The sequence below is a fragment of the Anticarsia gemmatalis genome, chromosome 28 (assembly GCF_050436995.1).
Source record: "Anticarsia gemmatalis isolate Benzon Research Colony breed Stoneville strain chromosome 28, ilAntGemm2 primary, whole genome shotgun sequence".
In the NCBI taxonomy this organism is placed as follows: Eukaryota; Metazoa; Arthropoda; class Insecta; order Lepidoptera; family Erebidae; genus Anticarsia; species Anticarsia gemmatalis.
Window position 1 is genome coordinate 1,769,726 of NC_134772.1, and position 18,645 is coordinate 1,788,370.

Sequence of the window (18,645 nt, forward strand, 5' to 3'; positions counted from 1 at the left end):
ATCGATTGTCAACTATCGTGTTTATATATTTCAGCCTAACCTCTCTTCCAACTATGTTGGAGTCGGCTTCCAGTCTCACCGGATGCAGCTGAATACCAGTTTACATGGAGCGACTGTCTATCTGACCTCTACAACACAGTTACTTGGGTTATAACACGATAGTCCTCGATAAGACTAGTAGTTTGACTTTCAAGCTTGGATGTGAATGAAGCAAGGGAAGTTTGTAAGGATCGTACTAAGTTGTGGTCTCCGCCCAAATGTATGTATGTATAAATGTAATTCAAATTAATCGAGTGTTACAAGGCGCTCTACTAACTCGTCGGACTATAACGCAGGAATCCTCCCTTGTTTACCCTATAATAAACGATTAAAATCAGTCTAAAGAGAATAATCAACCGACGAGACTTATAACGCCATCTATAAGAGACATGTTGAAGCGTTAGTTCTTACGAATTCCGTCATTCGTGGCGCTGTTGTGTTGCAAATAAAATTACGAGTTTAAAAAAAATAAACTAATGTCCTACTGCTTGATCAAAATATAGTATTATTTAATATGGATTACAGATTTTGAGGCCATTGTGCTGTTAAATGTAGATTAAGAACTTTGGGCTCTTTCAAGTACAGTTCAAAGAACTTTTAGGCATGTGATATTTATGTATTGTGTAGGTTTTATTAGACATATATGCATTTCAATTACTATTAACAAAAATATTAGAAGTACCTACGCTGTGGAGTACATAATTTATCTTCATTTCCTTACAAAATGAATTCTTAAACGAAACTCGAGGCTACGGAATTCACATGCAAAGTTTGAAATTCCACTCGATAGATGGCGTTGTATGTCTTTTCTGAATCGCGCTATCGTTTGTTTCACCGGCCGGGTATAAATACCCGGGTGGCCTTTGACTGATTTATAGGCATAAGGCTAGGGTTAGGCTGTAAATAGTTAGTTTATAAGATGGAATTATTCCGTCCTTAGCACACAAGGACTGCCAGTTAGTCTTAAATTTACCGTCGAGGCCTTAAATAACTAACGAGCTTGGTAGTGTATATAGATATTCCAGCTGATCACAGCTTGGTAGTATTAACTCCATCTTGTTAAGCGTTCTACGGTTCTACTTTAAGACGACTAATAGATTAAGTACTGTGTGCTTTGGACGAAATTGTGCTACGTATTTTTTTGAAGTCCTGTTGAAAAACAGTGACGATAATTCCTGAGAGAATTCGGCCCAGATTCCGCCGCGAGCTGAACAGATCCATTGATGAGGAGGTTCAACTCTCAAGCCCAAACTGCATAGGTACTTGTATTTACACTAAAGTGGACTTTCCAAAAAATAACTAACACAATACTATTTCATTGAAGATGGTTGTCGTCAAATTCAGCCGATGACATTTAACGCACACTGAAATATGCAAAAGGATAAACAACTATTACAAATTGAAACAACCAGCCATATTTAAATGACACTATAGTCGTATTTTGCACTAATACTTTGTGCTTTATATCGGAATTCTCTCTACGTGCTTTTAGTGTCATCTCTTAGGTTAGTCTTAAGGTAGGTCTAGTTAATCATACTTACATAAGGCACGCGCGTCACGCCCACATGCCCCTTTCTCTTCCAAATATGTGAGCAGCAGAGCTGCGCGGGTCAGCTAGTTATATCTAATACACACTTGAAAAAATCATTACTTAGATTTGAACCCTCAACCACTATGGCTATCACTGCTTCACTCAAAATAGGGGTAAAATAAAAATAATCAAACACTTTGGTAAGCGGCATTTATTAAAAAGAACATACAAAAATTGATTAACATAAACATTTTGAACATAAAAACACATTTGACTATTTCAACAACTTAGTAGACAGTCTTGTTTGCAAGCAAGATAAAGAATAGAGACAGGAGTAAAGACGGGAGACCGAGACTTGTTTTTTAGACACCTCCCGCACTAAGAATTACTCTTGTGTCGCGGGGACTTTAACAAACATACAAACAACGGACACAAAGTACAACCAGACCCAAAACAATTATTTGTGGATCGCACAAATATGTATTCCGTGTGGGAATCGAGCTCTCCCGACGCAATAGTAGCGACAAAGTTTTTCGGTAACACAATCAACTACACAATTATTGATTTTAAACTAGATAAATCTTGCAAGGCCCTCTACTAAGTGACTGTAGGGAGCTAGGGTTTGAAAGGGTGGCTATATAAAAATAGCGATCAACGCTATATAAATGTTTTCAAATGTATTTCTATGTTCAGATATTGTAAGAATGTTTTACAAGAGCGAAAAACACGACGCAACGGGATTAAAACCATATTGTACCACTAGCTTTCAGCCCGCGGCTTTCCCGGAAAGGGGTGAAATTCACCCCTTTTGCAAGGCAATTTTCTTAAAATACTCTCTTAGTGCTCCTCTACACTTCCTAAGGAATCTTCATAGCAAAATTCAATTTTCTACTCTCAGTAGTTTCGACTGTTCTCGCAGCAACTTTCTGCTATATTTAAACGAGTAAACTTCTTTGCCGCGTATACAATCAGTTTATATAAAACTCTTTCGTTACTGACTAACTGATGGACAACGCACAGCCGAAACTACTGAGCGTAGAAACTTGACATTTGCTATGAAGATTCCTTAGGAAGTGTAGAGAAGCACTAACCCCCGGTTTCTGAGGTACATTTAACGTTAGTTTATCTATTCAATAGCGTTAAAACTCATATAAAAAAACGCTATTGAATAGATTAACTACCGCTAAATGTACTCAGAAAACGGGGGTAAGAGAGGATGTTGGGAAAGTCCACCACGAAACAGAGTGAAAGCTAGTATACGATATAACAAACTATATATTTTTTGAAGTTGTTTGACGGCATCTGTTTCTTGTACGTCGCGTTCATCGGTCATGTAAAACAATTAAATTATAAAATATACAAAATTGTGATGTACATTGTAGGTACAATACCTTGGTAACAATGTCAATGTAGCAACATTAGGAATTTAATCAGAAATATTCATTTGTAACTGTTTTTTTATGTGGCAACATTTAAACGCAGTCGATTATTAAGTTTATTTCTGGCAATACTCAATTTTACGGGACCCTTATATCTCGCGATTTCTTTATCATTAATGTGTTATTATGTGTTTGAAATTAAGTATTAACCTGCAATTTAAAAAGTGGAAATATTAAGCCATCATTTAGCACCATAGTCGAAAATAATTTTAGAGAAACCAAATCCTATCCCACGGCTGGGCAAGGATCTCCTTCCAAACGAGGAACGGATTAGGCCTTGAGTCCACCACGCTGGCCAAGTACGGGTTGGGGACTTTGCATGCTCTCAATAAAATGTATTAAACAAATTTCAGACATGCAAGACTTCACGTATAAATTAATAATCAAAATTTTACAAGCGTTAAAGTTACTTTGTGTCTTTGCTAGGCACTGAACTGAATAAGTTGAAACTTAAATAAATAATGTATTTCATAATTGAAATGGACATGGAAACATATTTTTGAAACTTGACTTTTCATTTTTCCATTCTTAGGCCAGTTTTTAAAACAGTTACAGTAGAAATATTTCTAAATAAATTCATATTTATAATTACAAAATATATAGTTGACGAGTCACAGCCTATTGGCATAAGCTATATTATACTAAATTATAAAACATGATTGTCTCGATGCCACAGTGTATAAACTTACAAGCAGTACGGAAAAGACGCAACAAATCTATACTAATATTATAAAGCTGAAGTTTGTTTGTTTGTTTGAACGCGCTAATCTCAGAAACTACTGGACTGATTTGAAAAATTCTATCAGTGTCAGATAGCCCATTTATCGAGGAAGGCTATAAGCTATATATCATCACGCTACGATCAATAGGAGCAGAGTACCAGTAAAAAATGTTACAAAAACGGGGAAAACTATGACCCATTCTCTCTATATGACGCAAGCGAAGTTGCGCGGGTCAGCTAGTGCACTTAGACAGATACGTACAACAACAAAATCAGTAGTTCTAGTAGTCAGTTGCGCTCATGAAATACTGCAATCAATTGAAAGACACTTTAACAAACATACAAACAACGTACAAAGTACAACCAGACCCGAAACAATTATTTGTGTATCGCACAAATAATTGTTCCGTGTGGGAATCGAACCAACGACCTACCGACGCAGTGGTAGCGGCGAGGCGTCACTAACTAATGCGCCATAGAGTACTTAATATATTGTCAATTTTTAATCTGCTTCTGTAGATGCATATAGATGTGTTTCCATACTGCATATAAACTTTTACACTGTGACCATACTGTCATATTATTATATCACTATATTTTCATATAAAATCATACAAATAGTTTCACTAGGACTATTGAGTTCCTTTTCAAAAGAGAATGACCAAAACAAAATGGTTTAAAAAACACCTATTTCTGAGGTATAATAAGACGGAATTTATGAAAAAATATATTCCTCAACTTTTTTCCTCTCACTGCCTGATGAGGGTCTCCTCTCAAAACGAGAGATGGTTCGGTCTTTAAATCCACCCTGGCCAAGTGCTGAATACATTTAATAAATATTATTCATATAAATATCATTGGACAACTCACACACAGTCATTTGATTCCAAACTAAGCACTTGTACTATGGTAACCAAATAACTGATAAACATACTTATATACTTGTAAATACATACTTATATAGATACATTAACAACCAGGCTCAGAACAAATACTCGTGCTCATCACACAAATACTTGTCTCGGGTGGGATTCGAACCCACCACACCCGGCAACGGTTATTGCGATGAGGTGACCACGTTAACTACTACGCCAAACGTACAGGTTACTTTTTACAAGTGAATAAAGTAATTCGAATGATTTTTTAGACTTTCTTTTTATTTTGGCCATTCTCCTTTGTGAAAACATGATTAACCCCCGGTCTCTGAGGTACATTTAGCGGTAGTTTATCTATTCAATAGCGTTTTTTTATATGAGTTTAAACGCTATTGAATAGATAAACTACCGTTAAATGTACTAAGAAACAGGGCATAAAAAGATCCTTTTAAAAGATTTCTCAAATGTTTATTAATGTAATCCTCCAAACAATTCAATCAGTGTCTATCTATAATAATTATTTAAAATATGTGCTTCATTTACGAAAAAATATTTTACTAAAAACACAAACATACAATTTTAATTGTAAGCGATTTAAGTCTTCTTACCTACTAATAATATTTAGTAAATATTTCAACGCCAAAACGGCCGAATCGATATCGATGAATTTTGCTGCATTGATAAATTATATCAGGAAGACAATCGAAGGCTACCACTGCAATTACAGAGCAATTTAATAGTAAATAGTTTTATAGTAAAATTGGAATTCACTCATGAAAGTTACACATCAAAACGGCTGAACTAATTATGATGAAATTTGACAATCTGATAGATTTATAAAAAAATATCAGGCTATTTTAATAAAAAAAATAGTAGCATAAGTAAAAATATTTTAAATCATAAATGAAGCAGATATTTTAAATGTTAATTCAACATTATACTAAATTATCAACATTTTTAGCAAAAGCATCACTCAACTCTATATTTACAATCAACAATCTATGAGAGAGCAAGAGTTTTATCATTTATTCATAAGCTATATCACAAATATGTATGAGACATGTCAAAGTAAAATTATATAATAAAATTTATCCCATTAATGTCCCACTGCTGGACAAGAGTCTCCTCCCGTAATGAGGGAGAGGTAAGGCTAGTCTACCACGCTGGCCGATTGCGGGTTGGGGACTTTTCACACCTTCAAGAACTGTTCTAAAGAACTCTCAGGTATGCAAGGTTGCGTGCAACGATGTTTCGTCGAACATCACAACTTCGCTTGCGTCACATAAGAGAGAATAGGTCATACTTTTCCCCGTTTTTGTAACATTTTTACTGGTACTCTGCTCCTATTGGTCGTAATGTTATATATTTTTAGCTTTTCTCAATGCATAGGCTATCCAACGGTAAAATATTTTTTCGATTCTCACCAGTAGTTCGTGAGATTAGCGAGTTCAACCAAACAAACAAACTGTACAATTTTACAATATTAGTATAGATTCGGTAAATGACAACTATTCGTCAAATAATGACTATTTGACAAATATCCGATGACTATTGGGTAATCAACGACTATTTCGCAACCAACGACTATTCGCCATATACCGACTATTAGTCAATAATCGACTTTTTAGCATTAAAAATAAATCCACTTTGACATGTCTTATTTACAATTGAAACCTTTAAAAAAATATATCTAAATTACACTAAAACTATTTCGATTTATTTTGACTTGATATCAATATCAGATTTTTGCAAAAAAAACATTATTTGCAAAATTATTGTTTGTCTGTATTTCAACAATATTTATTTCTAAAATACTATTCTTACATGTGAAATAATAATCATTTGTTCTAACGGTGAAGGAAAACATCGTGATGAAACCTTACATGCCAAAATATTGTTTAACACATTTCTTAAGAGCATGCATAGTCCCTAACCCGCACTTGGCCAGCGTGGTGGACTCAAAGCCTGATCCCTCCCTCTTTTCAGAGGAGACCTTTGTCCAGTAGTGAGTCTGTCCCACTGCTGGGCAAGGGTCTCCTCCTGGAATGAGAGAGGGGTTAGGCCTTGAACCCACCACGCTGGCGAAGTGCGGACTTAGTGACTGCTTAAATAAAAGATAGCAATTTTAATCCTGGGAAATTCCTTTTATTACAAAAATAATACGTGATAAGGTATTTCTCAGTAATTATCAATTGATAAGCAGTAATTAGTTAATCAAAAAATCATAATTATGAATGGCATTGCAAGGTTGCATCACGATGTTTTCCTTCACCGTTGGAACAAGTGATCATTATCTATATATATAAAACTTAAAGGTGACTGACTGACATAGTGATCTATCAACGCACAGCCCAAACCACTGGACGGATCGAGCTTAAATTTGACATGCAGATAGATGTTATGACGTAGGCAAGGATTTTCATAAATTCCACCCCTAAGGGGATAAAAGTTTGTATGAAACTTTGTAAATTTTAAACCGATTTAACTAAAATTAACCTAGACTCACACATAGGATACTTCTTACAACGGGAAACCTTTTCGCGGGCGAAAAAGAAAAGTATTTAATACACACATAACTTGGAAAAGTCATTGGTGTGTTGAAATTTTGACCACTTGTGTGGAATACGAATGCTTATACTATTCAGCTATCACTGTTTTAAATCATATTAAGGCATTATATTCAGAAAGCTAGTGACGTCAACCATAAACGGATGTTGGGTTAAGCAACCTTATCGAAGACATTCTATAGATGGGTGACCGCATAGTAGTATTTGAGCTGTGCTCTCCGTGCTTTGGAGGGCATGTGAAAATCGGTCACGGTTGTTGTCAATTAAGATAACAGTCGTTAAATCATGTCTAAGTGGCTTGAACAACTTTGACACTAGGTTGACCACTAGCCATACAATTAATGTATAATTGAAATATTTTATGTCATTTTATAGTATTTTAAATAAATATTGTTGAAAATACAGACATTATAATCTCAAAAAACAATTACTTACATACTTAATTATGTACAAATATAATTAAAAATAATAAAAAAGCAAAACTTGAGTTTTTTCGAAAGAATGTGTTCGGGTTCAGTGCTGTATCACGCTTTTATAACCTAATAGGGTAAGCCAAATATAGATGAAAAACTACTGAAAAATTTATAAAAAAAAATAAGCCTGTATTTTGAAGTGCGTAGGTACATAATGGTTTTGCCAGTAACTAAATCGAATTATCGACCTAGCAACTGTTTTTTTATATTTTTCTTCTAAAAACATATTTTTCAGTCACAGATTTGCACCTAACAAAACTAAAATGTGACAATATTAAGTCTTCAAATTCTTACCTACAATTTTAGCTAAAAGCCGTTCAACTATACGGCTTGCATCGGCTCAAAAGACACATCACTAAACCCGAAACAGCAATACAAAAAAGAACTTAAAAAAAACACTTAGCACTATGACTCGGCACCATCAACACTAGTCTTATCACTTTCATAGTCTTTTTTACTCAAATTCTCTATATAATCCGACCCCACACCACTTAATTGGTCATCAAAAACCTCACACTCTTGCCCATGTTTATATTGCATATGTTTTTCCATACTCGCTTTCTGAACACATCTATACGAACATTGGGTACATTTCACAGATTTCTGCCTAGGCCGGTACGGTTTTATTTGACTTTTCACATCCATTTTTTCTCCTTCCTTTTCGTTCAAATGTCTCAATTTATGTTTAGTTAAATTAGTCTTTTGAACACATCTATAATTGCACATGTCGCAACTAAACGGTTTCTGGTCAGTATGTAAGTACATATGTTTGACTAAATTCGGTTTCTGGACTGTTCTATAGTCGCAGAATGGGCAAGCGAAAGGTTTATAACCCGTGTGAGTTCTTTCATGAACAACTAAATTGTTCTTTTGGGCACATCTGTAGTCACAGTACTGACATCTAAAAGGTTTTTCTTTCATGTGAACAAGTATGTGCTTCGCGACATTATTCTTCTGACCAGATTTATAGTCGCAGAAGGTACAAGCAAAAGGTTTTTCGCCGGAATGTGTTCGTTCGTGTATTTTTAATATGGCGGGAGACTGACATCTATACGCGCATTGACTGCAGCTAAATTTCCCTATTTTTTCAACAGACTGGTCGTTGTCTATACAACTTTTTGAATGGTGCTTCAAACCCCTTTTCGAAGGGAATACTTCGTTGCATTTGTAACAGGCATATTGTCCTTTGATATTCATTGAAATGTCTTCAGTAATCTTATTGTGGCCGCTAGCGTCGTTCTCATTTTTCGCTTCAGAATAACTAGGATTATATTCAGCATAATAAATTTTATTCTGATCACTTGGCTTCAAATTCTCTTTTGGCTCTTCAAGTTTTTCTTTTGCAACATCTGCGCCATCTTGTCGTATTTTTTTATATTCTTCATAATTGGTATTGTCGAATTGTTTTTGCACTACTAAGTTTTGTGGATTTACTCTTATGTTTGAGTAGTTTTGGACGTAAGTAGGTCTGGAGTAGAGGTCTATGGAATTCAATGCGGGCCCGTTTATATGGCTTTCGTAGAAAAGCTGGTTATCTTGAGTGATTGGAGGTTGAGTATGCGCTTCTGCGGGTAGGCCTGAAATATAGAATAGAATAACTATTAGTAAAAGAATAAACGGTTTTTAAGCTACACATATCGTTATAATTTATTCGTTTAGGTCTAATGCTGACACTTATGATAGTCAATGATACAGAGAGTGAATTTACCGCCAGTTCGGAAGGTAGGGCCAATGAGAAGAGCTGACAAGAAACTCCTGGCCACTCTTTTTAGTTTTTTTGTATATAAGAATATGTTGCAATTGTTGGTTTGCATATTAAAGACTTGAATATATTTTTTTATCAGTCTAGCCTTTCTTCCAACTTTGTTAGAGTCGACTTCCAGTCTCATCGGATGCAGCTGAATATCAGTGTTTTACATGGTGCGACTGTCTATCGGACCTCCACAAACCAGTTACCTGGGTTATAACACGATACACTTTGCTAAGACTGTTTGTCAGACCTTCAATCTTCTGACTCCTGTACCGACTTCTATATATCATTGGGAACGTCATTTTTATTGGAAATTACATACATAAATCACGCCTTTATCCCATAGGGACAAGTAGAGACTAAAGATTGGTACGTATGTATATTTAATCAAGATAAATCATGCATGCCAAGGATTTCAGTTGTCGGACACTAGTCAAATACATATCAATGTCCAATGAAACAGCTAAGAGAATAGCGCGTTATCACCGTTTGATAATGTTATCTGTTGCTAAGTCGGTTGTAGGTTAACAACCTATCAGCGTTATCCAATTAATTGATTATATACGAAGATTTCCTCAAATTACTCATGTTATATAGATTACTTAGTGCTCTCGGATTTCTCGGCAATTTTTTTATCTGGTTGAAAATTTTCCATAAAAGTTGGTTGGTACTTTTCAATGACGAATTTGATAACGACTCCATAGCGCAGTGGTTCAGGTTACGCCACCACCATTGCGTCGGGAGGTCGCGTGTTAGATTCCCACACGGAAAAAAATCTAAAAATCTGTGCGACCCACAAATAGTTGTTTTGAGTCTGTTTGTAAAGTCCCCACGACACAAGAGCAATTCGATCTTAGTGCGGGAGCGGTCTTTTAAAGGAAAGAAATAGTTGTTGCAGTAATTTGTATGGAAATGTTGATATTTTTACTGCCTCTGTGGCGTAGTCGGTAGTGTATCCCACTGCTGATCATTAGGTCACAGGTTCTATTCTCGGGTCGTGCAAAGTGCTTTTGGTTATCCAATTTATTTTAGATTAATAATCCTGTATGACAAGATGTATAGATGTGAATGAGGCAAGGGAAGTTTGTAAGGATCGCGCCAAGTGGCGTTCTTTTGTTTCTGCCTACCTCTATGTTAAAAAGGCGTGATATTCTGTATGTATAGTTTATCGTTTTATTTAATAGATGGTTATATTGGGGTCAGAGTCGCCGTCGACCCAGTAACCTAAAACTTGCATTATCTTTATTATATCTAGATCGTAATTTAAATCATTCTTCTAAATATTATTTAACTATAATAAATTCACAGTACTGTCCCACTGCTGGGCAAGGCTCTCCTCCCGTAATGAAGGGTTAGGCCTCGAGTCCACCACGCTGGCCAAGAGCGGGTTGGGGACTTTGGATTTCTTCAAGAACAGTGTCAACAGTTCTGTGAGATTCGAGCTACAGTCTACATTCGTCAGAAGCTTGGAGTCTGAAAACCAGTCTTAGTGCACCTCTACACTTCTTAAGGAATCTTCATAGCAAATTTCAAGTTTCTACGCTAAGTAGTTTCGGCTGTGCGTTGTCCATCAGTCAGTCAGTAACGGAAGAGTTTTATATATAAAAACCTGATAATATAAATTATATTTAAGTAAAAACCCAGGAAACAATTTCAGTTTCACGTGACCAAATCCCTTATTAATAAATTTATTTAATTTCATCACGTTTTGCGGTTGTCCCATTAAGAATTTAATAGGACATCTTTTCCTCTTGCGTCTAACGATAAAATGGCTAAAATTGGGTTAATTTAATATTTCAAATCAATTTTGTATTTCCCTGTTACTACCTTATATTAATTACTAATTTTTGCTCGCAACTTCGTCTACGTAGTTAAGTTACAGTCAATCTGGGTAACTTTGAATCATTTGGGTAACATTGTCAGCAGGAATATGAACTAGTTTCGATTATTTTTTCATAAGAACCCATTGATAAAAGTTTGCAAAACTAAAATAAACTTTTATCAATACCCACTGTCAATATTACCCAAATGATTCAAAGTTACCCAGATTATGTTACTTAGGAAAGAATTTCCATACAAACATTCATTCCCTCTTCTGCAAGTGTCGTTTTTTCGCTAGAAACGTTAAATTTGAGGGTGCCAGCTGTCATTTCCAAAGATTGACTGTCGTTACAAGAAGTTAGAAGCTTGAAAGTCTGACGACCAGTCTAAACCGTGTGATTGCCCCGTTAACTGGGTTGTTGAGTTTATTGCTACCCGGTTTTCGGTGGTCGATAGTGGTAGAGATTCGAGCTACAGTCTACATTCGTCAGAAGCTTGGAATCTGAAAACCAGTCTTATTGACGGGTATCGTGTTATAACCCAGGTAACTGAGTTGTGGAGGTCCGATAGGCACTCGCTTCATGTAAAACACTGGTATTCAGCTGCAGCCGGTGAGACTGGAAGCCGACTCCAACATAGTTGGAAGAAAGGCTAGTCTGATGATGATACGGTCGGGTTTTGATTTAGAATATTTTATATTAAAGACGATTAACGATTTTATTAAAAAACTAGCTAACCCGCGCAACTTCGCTTGCCTCATACTAGAGATTTTTTTCCCGTTTTTATAACTTTTTTACTGGTACTCTGCTCCTATTGGTCGTAGCGTGATGATTTATAGCCTATAGTCGTCCTCGATAAATTGGCTATCTAACACTGAAAGAACTTTTCAAATTGGACCAGTAGTTCCTGAGATTAGCGCGTTCAAACAAACAAACAAACAAACTCTTCAGCTTTATAATTTTAATATTAGTATAGACTAGCTAAAACGACATATTTCTAAACCTAGACCAGAGCTAAAATCTAGCTTAAAAAAGTCCGTGAAAGCCACATCAAGTGATATTCGAAACCTGTAATATTGACCTTTCATTTCATATACATAAATAAAGGTTAAAAAGTCAACATTTATCTAATATAGATACTACTATCTGTCCGTCTGTAACTGTTGCTAAGAGATTCTGCTCGTATTTGGGTTATAAACTCGGAAACTGCTTGATCGGGAACGATTTGGAGTGACTGCGCAGATTTTTTGATACTTAAGATATACGGATGACGTATTTTTATGTTAAATGTATGTATGTAATTTATGTAAAAAAAATATTTATAAAATACTGCCTCTGGCGCTGTAAGTAGTGTATCTGCAGATCGTGAGGTCTCAAGTTCGATTCCCGGGTCGAGCAAAGTGTTTTTAATCTTTTATAATTCATTCGCTTTTAGCCGCGACTTCGTCCGCCACCTGAATTTTCCCATGGGAATGCGTCATTTTCCCGGAGTAAAAAGTAGCCTATATCCTTTCTCGGGTATCAAAATATCTCCATACCAAATTTCATGCAAATTGGTTCAGTAGTTTAGGCGTGATTGAGTAACAGACAGACAGAGTTACGCATTTATAATAATAGTATGGAAGTATGGATTTTAAAATAGTTCTCAATAGTAGCCCGGAGTTTGGTCTGTATCCCAAGATATATGTATGTGAATGAAGCAAGGAAAGTTTGTAAGGATCGTATCAAGTGGCGTTCTCTGGTTTCTGCGTACCAACTATTAAAAGAAATCGTGATTTTTTATATGTATGTTATATAATTTTCCGTGTTTAGGAAGGCACGTTCAATTGTGGATCCCGGCTGTTATTTTCAAAAGATCTATGACAGTCGTTAACAGTAGTCAGAACCTTGAAAGTCTCACAACCAGTCTTACAGATGGGTATCGTGTTATAACCCAGGTAACTGTCGTGGAAGTCAGATAGACAGTCGCTCCATGTAAAATACTGGTATTCAGCTACATCCGGTGAGACTGGAAGCCGACTACAACATAGTTGGAAGAAAGGCTAGGCTGACGCGTTATATAATTTTTAGACAAATCTGACCTGTTTCAGAGACTATCGCGACCAAAAAAAAAACTAGTTTTTAGTATAGTTTAGAAATGTTTAAAATATTCAGACCGGTTTAACCGAGTAGCGCCGCGGCATATCGTATATGTAATGCACTTTTTATACTAGTGAATATTTATGAAACTTAATGTATTGATGAAATATATTAAATATTTGCAGCCTTGAAGTTCTTTAGTTTGAAGATAATATTTTTAACTTGTTAAACCTCTTGTAGAACTAACTTAAATTATCCGTGATATTTTTCTAAACAACTAGCTTTCCCGGCACCAACCCTTGTTACTTAGGGGTATGAAAAATACTTAGATGTTGGCCGATTCTCAGACCTACTCAATATGCTCACAAAATTTCATGAGAATTGGTTAGCCATTTCGTAGGAGTACGGTAACTAACATTGTGGCATGGAAATTTTACATATAACGTTATCAATATATCACGTTTTTTTTAACATAGGGGTAGGCAGAGACCTAACGCCACTTGGTACGATCCTTACAAACTTCCGTTGCTTCATTCACATACATACATGTTGTCATACAGGACCGCCGGTTACGAGTACTACACACCTGACCTTTTTGCAATTATTAAAACACGAAATAATTAACAAGAAATTAATCGCTTTCCAATGTCTGTCCCTATGTATGATTATATCTTTAAAACTACGCAACAAATTTTGATAGTGTTTTTAATAGATAGAGTGATTCAAGAGGAAGGTTTGTGGGTAGAAATTTATTTTTTAAGACAATTCCCGCACTAAGAATTTCTCTTGTGTCGCGGGGACTTTAACAAACATACAAACAACGGACACAAAGTACAACTAGACCCGAAACAACTATTTGTAGTTCGAACAAATAATTGTTCCGTGTAGGACTCGAACCCACGACCTCCCTATGTAATCGTAGTGGCGTAGCGACCACTGCACCATGAAGGCAGTCATTTAAACCGGGCGAAGACGGGGCGGGCCGCTAGTTTATTATATAATATTTATGTAAATCTAGCTATGTTAGTCGTCCTTGATATTTCAAAACCTGTATCCTGCTAGTCTCTACTTGTACCGGGGGATGCTGTTATTTAAATTATATTGACATATAAACTTAAAATAAAGATATTTTTTGAAGTTCATGACCATGGACTGCATTGCTGTCTGTCGCAGAGGTCATGGGTTCAAATCTCGGGTCTAGCTAAAAGCTCTTCCTGAGTTTTGTCAGTAAAGAAGTACCTTATTAATGCTCAGGGTGCCTGAGATTTAGAATATCTTCAGTTATTAACGAAATTCTGCCCAAATAGTTTAGGTCGTCACGCCGCTACCATTGCGTCGGAAGGTCGTGCGTTCGATTTCCACTCGGAACAATTATTTGTGCGATCCACAAATAATTGTTTCGGGTCTGGTTGTACTTTGTGTCCGTTGTTTGTATGTTTGTAAAAGTCCTCGCGACACAAGAGCAAATCTTAATACGGGAGTTGTGTTTTGAAGAAAATAAATGTATAATGTAAAGTTTTCGCAGTCGCAGACAAAACATAAGTTATAATATTAGGTCGGGGTAAAAGTTTTTTCGCATAAAATCTTTTCTCTACACAAAAAAGCTCGATATTTGGGTACCTCACGAGCTCACTGAAAGAAACCTCATGAACCGCGTACTCATTTGTGATTCTTGAAGCCAAAGAGATTTTATTACAAGTTCATACATACTATAATGCGAAAAGACTTTTTCCCCGACCTAATACATTATTATAAATATAAACTTACCATTTAAACCAACATCACTGATCCCCTGATTCATATTATCATAGAAATATCCATCATCTTCCTGTTCCGACTTGATATGAAAAGACACCGGCATAACATGTTCTGGCTGTTCGATCCTTTCGACAGTCATGTTGGTCACCAACCTCTCCACATTCATCGAACTACCCACCAACCTTTGACCCAAACTTTGGTCCAACATATGAGGATCACATTGAACCATCGGAGTCCGTCTTTCCTCTATAACCTCATCCCTATTCAAATGATGAGACAAATCAATTTCATGACTCAAATCATGCGGTAACTCTCTCAATTCATTTATTCTATTCAAAACATCTGCACTCAAATTTTCATTTAAATTCTGCGCTAACTGATTCAAATTGTTCTGCAAGTCTAATTCGTTGCCCATACGTAAAGATAGGTTCAAATTTTGGGTCAACAAATCATCGTGTCGGTTTAAATTTTGGGGTAATTCGTTGGCCAAATTGTGGACCAAATCCATTTCGGTTTGGAAAGTCCTAGGTATATGTGCTGGGATGTCATTGAAATTTAAGTTTCGAGGTAAATGGTTGGTCTTGAGCATTAATGAAGACATTTGTCTGGGAGATAGTGGTAGCTGAAAGTTGTGGACTATGGAACTGGCTACAGTTGACTGCATCGCTTGGTGTAGCTGTTCCATTGATATTGCTGGGTGTTGATAATCTGTGGCTTCCAGTTGATGAGATTTTTGTATCTGTGGACAAGAATGTGAATATTAGTACTCGTTTAATGATTACTAGAGGCCGCCCGCGACTTCATCCGCGCGGAAACCCTTCCCGTGTAAAACCCGATCCCTCAGGAACTTTGGGATAAAAAGCCTATGTGTTATTCTGGGTCTTCAGCTATCTAACATACCAAATTTCATCGTAATCGGTTCAGTAGTATTTGCGTGAAAGAGTAAAATCCATACATACATTCACACAAACTTTCGCATTTATAATATTAGTAGGATATATTTGCTACCACATTATCTAAGCTGGCTATGGCTTATTGGCTTAGTAACTCCAATTTATGTAACTGCCAGTCAGTTTTGAAAATATCTCACGTCCTTGAGATAAACGATACTTATCCGAAAGTAGCGAAATCAGAGCTATCTCTAACAATCCAGGAAGACATCCTGGTGAAGTAAATGTTTATAAGATTTTGAAAACGAAATATTCAGAAAATGCCAGGTTTATATAAAGAACTAGCTGACCCGCGCAATTTCGCTTGCGTCACATAAGAGAGAATGGGTCATAATTTTCTCAGCTTTTGTAACATTTTTCGTAGCTACTCCGCTGCTAATAGCCGTAGTGTGATGTTATTTAGCCTATAGCATTCCTCGATAAATGGGCTATCTAACACTGAAAGATTTTTTCTAAATCGAACTAGTAGTTCCTGAGATTAGCAGGTTCAAACAAACAAACTCTTCAGCTTTATAATATTAGTCTTTTATATAACACAAACATCAAAGCAAGTAATAGGTCAATAATTCAAGAATAAAGTGTGCTGAATATTTAAAGTCGCTCAAACAAGTTTATCGTACATATGAACTTTTTAAATATGCATTTAAATATATAATTAGTATATAATATGTACTAATTATTTAATTATGCTGTAAGTAATTTAATTTTTTATGAACACATTTATATTGTAATTAGGTCATTGCTGTGTAGTGTTTGACGTAATTAGTTTAATTTAGAGAATAATGTTACATAAAATTATTTAATTTTAGATAACTATTTTGAATGGAAAATCCAGGAGAGGATGTCCTAGAAAGACATAAACAGATTATATTGGTAATGTCATGCAAAAAATTCGGGTGCATAGTAATTATAACTTGAGGTCCTGTATGAAAAGAGGTAAGGACATGAAAAGATTTCCCAGGGTCAAAAGTATCCTATGTGTTAATCCTGGTTATAAACTATATGTGTACCAAGTTTCATTAAAATCTGGGCAGTCATGTTTTCATGAAAGTATTACAAACATACACACATACATCCATCCATACTTATGACATATCTTTGTGTGATGAGCACGAGTATATGTTCTGAGCCTGGTTGTGAATTTATCTATATAAGTATGTATTTAGAAGTATATAAGTATGTTCATCAGTTATTTGGTTACCATAGTACAAGCTCTGCTTAGTTTGGAATCAAATGACCGTGTGTGAATTGTCCCACTATATTTGTTTATTATTTATACTAACAATTTTTCCATTAATAAATATTAGTAGGATTAAGTTTAAATTCGTAACTGTCCCACTACTGCAATTGTCTTCTCCCAGAATAAGGGAAGGGTTAGGTCTTGACTGGCCCACACTAAAAGGTGAGTTGGGAAATTTTGATAATGGATGTAACTTACATAGGAATGTTTGAATATAGCAACACTTACTTCCTACATTATATATAGAATTTATTTCAATATATTTGGAATATATTATGCATTACTTAGGTATAAAATTACAGACTAGATGGACCTAGAGTCTGTGCAAGAGCATTTATAAATAATATATTTAAAATTACAAGTTACAAATAAATTTTAATATATAGGCTATACCATAGGTAGTTGGTGAGCTGAAACTGAAGCAAAAATAGTTTCTAGATGTTACTGTATCTTTAAAATGTAAAACCATATCTTCAATAATATTTATTTTCTTATACTTAGTAATGTACATCAAAATGCTATAAACAGTTCTTAAAGAAATGCAATTTTTTCCATGATTATAGACTAAAAAAAGTAACCTTTTTGATAGTATAATTTTGAAAGAATTTGTATTTGTTTCATATTATTCAGTTAAATATATTTACCTATGATAAAACAAGTCACAAAGTTATCAAGTATGGCCATAGTCTTTAATTTGTTGAATAAAATAACTTATAAAGAGCTTTTAAGAAGAAGGACAAATTGATATTTAACTTTTAAACAGAATTTTGAAGATCATCAATTAAAATCATACAGCAAAAACTTTTTTTTTTCAATTATAAGTTTAAAAAATAAGAGAGAATATCAAAGACAATAAAAAAAATAAAAACCTGGTTAACTAAAGAATAATTTGCCACATGAGTCAACAGCTGATAATATGAAATAACAAAGAACCAACGGTTTCCAAACTTAAATACTACAACCAGGATTCGAACCCGGATACTTAGTCACATTACGATAAGTTTTTATGCAAAAAACGTTTGAAATTTGAATTACAATGAAAAAATGACTTACTGTCTCAACATAATACTTGTAGCTTTCGTCGTCCATGACATTTTGGTCTTCTCGTTTCACAAAATCCATGATAAATTAGGATTTTATAGTAAAAAAGTGTTAAAACAATGTTTTACTTCTTTCCCATAGTTCGGTCCTAACCTATCTTGTTTCACTCAAATAATATGACTTAAAGTATACACTAAACTAAAGAATAAATGCGAGAACTACACTATAAGTTTAATTACATGTCTTAAAAATTAATAAGCGAGAAAATGATCTAAAATTATTAAATAAAAAATGTTTTTTGTTCCTTTTTAGATTGTCCGAACGAAAGAAAGGAAGCTAAGTATAGACAAGTAGAGTTGCCG

At 35.1% G+C, this 18,645-nt stretch overlaps 1 protein-coding gene across 1 annotated transcript; it reads right to left on the bottom strand.

Annotated features, from left to right (window-relative positions):
• Positions 1-1,763: 1,763 nt before the first annotated feature.
• Positions 1,764-18,618, bottom strand: LOC142984833 (uncharacterized). The gene is made up of 3 exons (XM_076132681.1): positions 18,296-18,618; positions 15,062-15,791; positions 1,764-9,222 (listed from the first exon to the last, which is right to left on the bottom strand). The coding sequence occupies exons 1-3, from the start codon at positions 18,362-18,364 to the stop codon at positions 8,051-8,053; spliced, it is 1,971 nt and encodes a 656-aa protein (XP_075988796.1). The 5' UTR covers positions 18,365-18,618; the 3' UTR covers positions 1,764-8,050.
• Between the last annotated feature and the right edge of the window lie 27 nt (positions 18,619-18,645).